The 7,156-nt window shown below is 40.0% G+C and overlaps 1 protein-coding gene across 4 annotated transcripts in view; it reads left to right on the top strand.

Moving 5' to 3' along the window:
* The first annotated feature begins 1,013 nt into the window (after nt 1-1,013).
* Nucleotides 1,014-7,156, top strand: part of havcr1 (hepatitis A virus cellular receptor 1) — a 30,075-nt gene continuing 23,932 nt past the window's right edge. For all 4 annotated transcript variants that reach the window (XR_004221921.1, XM_004912792.4, XM_002932294.5 and 1 more), the window contains exon 1: nt 1,014-1,119. Coding sequence is in view for 3 of the 4 variants with exons in the window: in XM_004912792.4 (XP_004912849.1) it covers nt 1,062-1,119 (58 nt within the window). In the remaining variant the exon portion in view is untranslated. The remainder of the gene's footprint in view (nt 1,120-7,156) is intronic.

Genomic DNA, 7,156 nt, shown 5'->3' with positions numbered 1-7,156 from the left:
AGCAGTGCTTTGGAAATTTGGTAGTGTACTGCTGGGAGTTTTTGACCTATACAAGTGAGGTGAGAAATCTCCATAAAACTATACATATTTGGAATTGGCACGTTCAGGAGACATGGGACTTTCCAAATCAGTTGTATATTCGTGCATAAAATAATTTTTGTTTCTAGTATGTGTGTTTATATTATGGAAAATTTTATTTTTTTTGCATTTGTAGACATTTAGAAGCCTATTTCTTGTTACAGAATTGGAATTACACAAAAATTCTACCATATTTTGAAAGCTTGGGTTGTTCTGAAAAAAATGATATATTGTTTTCCTGGGTAAACTAAAAGTCCCCCCGAGGAAAGGCCCCTAAAGTGAAACAGTGCAAAATGTTAAAAAACTGTCTGGCAATACAAGTTCCGCTTTGACCAAAATGGCTGGCAGTAAAAGGGTTAAACAACGTAGCAGAAGTCAATCATTATACAGGTCTTTGAATCAGCTGACTCCAGCCATATTGATATAATTGTCAGTAGCGATGAGCGTAATTATTCCGCATTTCGCCATTAACAATTTTTTTTCGCATAACGGGTGCAAAAATCTGCACGGTAACAATTTGCAGAGTGAGGAACAAAAATCGTGGCCATGTCAAAAAAACAATTGTAGTTGTTTCAAGAAAGTTCTGGTTGCGGCACAAAAAGTTGTGCAGTAGTCACATTTTGCTAATTTTATGGCAAATCGAAATGCGTCAGATTTGCTCATCATTAGTTGTCAGCAGTGCAGAGCCAAATACTGCTTTTGATAGCAATTATATAGAAAAAACCCTTTGCACGATTAAAAATGTATGTTGCAAAGTTAGTTTTTTAGAATTACACTTTCTTTTATTGTGTTTTTGGATTGACCCTTTGAGTGATAACCTCACTGTGCAATTAAATCCTATAGAAACTGTGCTAGTAATGCATGCAACGTTTCACACTGTGTGTGTCCTCTGAGTGTGTGTGTGGGAGTGACCAACTAAGTCATGCTTATAGAAACAATGAGCCTCTCCTGGTGTTGTACTCACTCTGCCTCTATCCAGCACAATGCTGCACAGCACAGCCACCCAGCATCTCCTCACTGCTGTCCTGCTGCTCTGCTCAGGTGAGATAACCCTTCAATGATCTTTCCTCCTTCCCTTTCTCATTCTGCATCTCATTCTGTTACAGAAATTCTTGTTTGGTTGCAGCATTCTCGAACCAGAACCAGATTCTGTTCAGCAGCTGTGATCTGAGAATGATCCCCGTGCCTGTACTTTTTTTTCTCTATAATGTCATATTCTTTTATTACCTTATGTGGCTTATTTTGAATTTAATCAAAAATCATTTTTAATTATTTATTAATAGAAAAGAAAATGTATTCACTTTGCTAAAAACATTGTTTCAAATGTTGTTGTATGCATTTTTTAATCTCTGAGAATATTAGACATGTATTTTTGGGTAAATGGTATTAAAGGAGGTAAAACAAACAGAACGTATAGAGCACTATAAGGACAGAGCATTAATTATAGAATAGATTTATTATAGCAGTCTTTATGGAGCAGTGTCAGTAATTGGAGAGATATTTCTGTTAGCTCAGGAAATAGATGGAGACTAGACTTTTGAATACATGGTGTGTTCTTGTCATAGGGGGCTTTAACCTTGTCTCTGCCAGATGTGCTTAATCTCACTTGCAGGGGGGCAAGGAAAAGAATTTCATTTTTGGCATTTTATCCCAAGAGAGAAGTGGGGCCCGGAAAGGGATTTTAAGGAATTTTAATAACAGTTTTTTTTCTGCACTGTAGAAAGGAATCTGGTAAAGTTTAGCCCATGTAATAACAAATAGGGTTTATGGACGGAATGTCATAGAGTGTTAATAAGTTCACTCTGTCTGAATGCCTTCACTAGCTTGCAGCTTCCTTAAGCGTATACAACATTGCATCTATCTATCTATCTATCTATCTATCTATCTATCTATCTATCATCTATCTAACTATCTATTTCTCTTTCTAATCTCTACCTATTTATCTATCTGTCTATGTATCTTTCATTTATATATCTATCTTTATTATCCATCATCATCATCATCATCATCTATTAATCTATCTATCATCTATCTATCTATCTATCTATCTATCTATCTATCATCTATCTATTGCTCATGGCTGTCTACTACATACTGCCCTGGTTGCAGGCTAAGAATAGAGTCTGTAGTTTCCTGTGATAATGATTTGAGCTGCCATTTGACTTGCCCCTTAGAAAACAATAAAACCTATTTCAAATAGTTACAATTAGTCACATATGAGTTACTGATATGGGTGACTCTAATCCAGGGATCCCCAATCTTTCTTACTAGCCACAGTCAAATGTAAAAAGAGTTGGAGAGCAACACAAGCATCATAAAAGTTCATGGAGATGCCAAATAAGGGCTAAGATAGGCTATTAGGCAGCCTCTATGCACACTGTCAGCTTCCAGGTAGTAAATTTTGTTTTTATTCAACCAAAACTTGCCACCAAGTCAGGAATTCAAAAATAGCTAACTGGTTTGGGGGCACTGAGAGCAAGTTCCAAGGGTTTGGTAAGCAACATGTTGCCCCCAAGCCACTGGTTGGGGATCACTGCTCTAATCTAAAGTAGAAGTAGCAAGGAATATTGTTCTTTGTCTCACCATACATACATTCATATACTGCATGTGGAACCTTCTAGAAAGTTTAATCTTTACCATAATCATGCTTCAAACCCAATCCAAACTGGCAGTGGTAACCAAATCATGAAAGTAGAACCAGTCCTATAATAAAGCTTAGCATTAGTTTTTAGTCAATCACATAAATTATTCCAGATCCTTTTTCTTCTCCCCCACAATTTTCATACTGGCGGCTGAAACTTTTCATGGATTTTGGGACATTTTAGCATGATGGATAACTTCCTAAGCTCCTTTTCTGCCCAGTGCTTAGACGTATCCCTGTAACCCTGTGCTATGATTTATCTTATCCAGATGCAGGCTGCTGTTGCCTGTCCTGGTGCTCTGCAACATGTTGCTCTTGTTTAGCTCAGCCATGGAGCCCCTGAATCTGACACTGCAGCTGCCTATGGGAGTTTCCTGGCTCCCATAGGCTATAGTCATGTTAGGGGGCTGTTTGGGGAAACTTAATTACAACATTCATATAATATGCATACACAATGCATGGAAGGGTGCCAGTTTTAATATAGGGAGAAGGGTTTAAACCAAAGCAAACAATTCCTTATTTAGCTGTGTAAACAAGCAAGATCCACTCTTGGGCCTTCCAGCTCTTGCTCAACATTGCCTCCCAGCATCCAATCCTTGATTAGAGTATATAGCACAAAAAAGTCATAGGTCCTAGCTAAAAAAACTGGGCATTAAGGTTCAACAGTAGTATGAGTTTGGTCCATGATTCCATGCTTTCTAAAGACAACACTAAATTTAGGACTGCAAGTTGAGCATTTTTGGTAGCCCAAAGTATTTGGTGTTCAAGGTTGAAAAATACCAGGTGCACAATCCCTTAAAAATGTTGACTGGTTGCAGATGGCAACATGAAGGAAGGTAGATTATGAAACTAGATTATGGGCCTGATTTATTAAAGCTCGGAAAAAGAATGTGTTTCACTGATCACTTTGACAGACCTTTGCCAGTCTCTCGAGAACTATACTGTTCAGTATAAGAAGCTGGGAAGCCTATTCCCAGGAGAATATAGAACTACAGGGGCTATTACGAAAGGCTGAATATTCAGCATAAGGGGGGCTCCCATACTTCCAGAAAAAAGGCTTCTTTATTTTTCTCTGCTGCCAATCTCTACCCGTAGTTTTATTTGGGAAGTCAATCTCTACCCATAGTGCTCTTTGGGGAGCACAAAAGGTATCAGGTATTAACACCTAACGTCTGCATTTTTGGGTGATATTTGCTACCATATGCCATAAGCATTCTGCTTCTGGTCTATGGACCATTATGACTTTTAACCAGGTAATCAACTATACCACTAATCATTGCATGTGTTTGTGTGCTTTGTCAAGTCTGTCTATATGTGAAGTAAATGTGCTACACTGGGTAATGCTGACTGTATATTTGAGCTCTTTGGAACAAAGTATATTGGCTGTGTATTGTGGACTGTGTATTGCTGTTTGAAGTGGACTGTGTATTTTTGGGTTACATGGACTGTGGAATGTATATTGTTGGGATACGGGGGGGTTGTATATTGCTGGGCTGTGTATTGCTTGGTTTCAGGGGATGTATATTGCTGAGCTATGTGGGTTATGGATTGCTGGGTTAGGAGGGCTATATATTGTTGAGTAATGGGGACTGTATATTGCTGGATTATATGGAATGAATAGTATAATGCTGGGTTATGGGGGCTGTATGTTGTTTGGTTTTGTGGGTTTATAATGTATTTGTGGAATAAGGATTGCTGGATTATAGTGACCGTGTCTCCCCATGTACAGCAGGACCCCCATTTTATGTTTTTCAGGGGACCAGGAAAAGTAGTGTAAAATCTGGGAAAATGTAAAATCAGGCAAATGTGGTAAAGCAACTTATTATTCAAGTACTCTAACGATATTTGTGCATGACTGTGTGAGGTGCAGACTAATTGGAATTGACTATTTACAGAGACAAACTTTTGGTTTCCCCCAAAAGTTTGGGGAAAGGGAAAATCAGGATATGTAATATTAAGGTTGCATTGTATATCTCTTTGGAGTGCTTTCTAGTTTTCTGGTTTTCATTCATTTTCTCAACATATCTATCAACATAAGAGACCAAAACACAAAATCTAAATGGAAGAAAATGTGCTGATCTTCCTTATTCATAGAAAGTCAAGGGGAAGTAGCAGTGAGGTAAGGAAAGTAAAAGGCACCAGCTTTCTGCAGTCATTGTCAGTTTTTATTTTCGTTTCCTGTTTATTGCTTAATGGTATTGAGTCGCAGAGGTCACAGATACAGCAATAACTATCTATTATTTCTGCTGTGACAGTAAATGTATTGTCTCTCATAATATATTACACTAGGGTTTTTTTTACCAATGTTACAGCCAGACCGGACCAATCTGTACTCTGCTCAGTTTAAAAATGTGAAATGCTTGTATTACTAAATGTGCAAGCGTGGGGGGGGGGGGGTTACAGAGGGTGTGCATGTGACACCCCCCCCCTGCAAAGAGTTGCGCGTCAGGGTGCAAGCATAGGCTCAAAGGTAAAAAGTACAAAAAAAATGGTGCTTTGTACATGCAAAATGTTCAAAAGGACGTTAAAGAGAATGTATACCCAAAAATGTGAGATTGCTTAATGAAAGAATTTAAAATTGCAATTGCTGATGAAAGCAGTGTCTGTCTATTCCTTTCAGTGTTGTACCCTAGACAGCAGCCTCTGCTGCCTACCAGTGGAGTTAACAGGGGGAGACAGAGAACAGGGGGGCCTTGATGTGGGGTCTGCTTTCTCTATTACTCTACTGCCAAAAAATTTTTGTGTCCGCTGCAATCTCTATGCCCTAATTCCAGACCAGCTCTCAGTACATTCTGGCATTTATATTGATGCTGATCTCTGCTTTCGGCGTGCTACATTCATTCCAAATATTCAAGAATAGAAAGAACTATTGTAGCCTAGGGAGAATGCTTCTTTAGATACAACTCTATGGCTATTCCAATCCTGCACGTAAATAAAAATATATGGAGGGTATTCTAAGGTGCACTGTAAAATATTATAGACGTATACACAAAGGTGCCTCCTTGAGTGAAAATAATAAAAACAACTCTTTTTAACACTTTATAACTGTTTTGCACTTCTAATATATTAGTGTCAGTTCATTTTTAGGAACTTTATTGTTTCAGACTTTATTGTTTTCACTTAGCCCAGGGAGAGCAGGCTGTGCCAGCGATGTGACCAGGAGGCAGTAGAGGATGAGACCCACTTTCTGCTACACTGCCCCAAATACTCAGCACTGAGAGACACCTACTGCCAGAGACTCTCCCATCACATCCCAGGCTTCCCCTCTATAGAAGAAGAGAGAAAACTCTGCATCCTACTGGGAGGCAGTAACAGTAACAATGGCAGCACAATACATAACAGACTGTCATTGACTGCGAGAGACAGGACTTTCCCCTGTCCCCATATACTGACCCCATAACACCACCCCTTAAACCCCCGCAATTTCCATATACTGACCCCCTAACCCCACCCATTACACCCTCTACCTGCTTTGGCAATGCTAAATGTATTTGGTCCTGCCAATAAAGCTGATTTGATTTGAAAGAGAGAGAGAGAGAGAACAATGGGTCCTGTGGAACCTGATATTGAGAGAGAGAAAATCAAAAGAAACCTGTGGAGCCTGAAACTGAGAGAGAAAGAACCCAGGGAAGCCTGTGGAGCCTGATATTGAGAGAGAGAGAACCAAAGGAAGCCTGATATTGAGAGAGAGAGAGAGAATCAAGGGAAGCCTGTGGAGCCTGAGATTGAGACAGAGAAAACTAAGGGGCCTGTGGAGTCTGATATTGAGAGAGAGAAAGAGAGAGAGAACTAAGGGTCCTGTGCAGCCTAAAATTCATACAGATGAGAAATACAGAGAGAACCAAGGGACTTGTGGAGACTGATAGAGAGATAGAGAGAGAAAATCAAAAGAAGCCTGTGGAGCCTAATATTGAGAGAGAGAGAACTAAGGGAAGCCTGTGGAGCCTGATATTGAGAGAGAGAACCAATGGAAGCCTGATATTGAGAGAGAGAGAATCAAGGGAAACCTGTGGAGCCTAATACTGAGAGAGAGAGAGAACCAAGAGTCCCATAGAGCCTGAGATTGAGACAGAGAAAACTAAGGGGCCTGTGGAGTCTGATGTTGAGAGAGCGAGAGAGAGAGAGAGAGAGAACCAAGGGAAGCCTGTGGAGCCTGATATTGAGAGAGAACCAAGAGAAGCCTGTGGAGCCTATATTGAGAGAGAGAGAACCCACGGAAGCCTGTGGAGCCTGATATTGACAGAGAGAGAGAACCAAGAGTCCCATGGAGCCTGAGATTGAGACGGAGAAAACTAAGGGGCCTGTGGAGTCTGATATTGAGAGAGAGAGAGAACCAAGAGAAGCCTGTGGAGCCTGATCTTGAGAGAGAGAGAGAGAGAGAGAACCAAGGGAAGACTGTGGAGCCTGATATTGAGAGAGAGAGAGAACCAAGAGAAG

This window comes from Xenopus tropicalis, chromosome 3 (assembly GCF_000004195.4).
Source record: "Xenopus tropicalis strain Nigerian chromosome 3, UCB_Xtro_10.0, whole genome shotgun sequence".
Lineage (NCBI taxonomy): Eukaryota > Metazoa > Chordata > Amphibia > Anura > Pipidae > Xenopus > Xenopus tropicalis.
The sequence above is the reverse complement of the archived record's forward strand: the minus strand, read 5'-3'. Positions and strand labels throughout refer to the sequence as shown.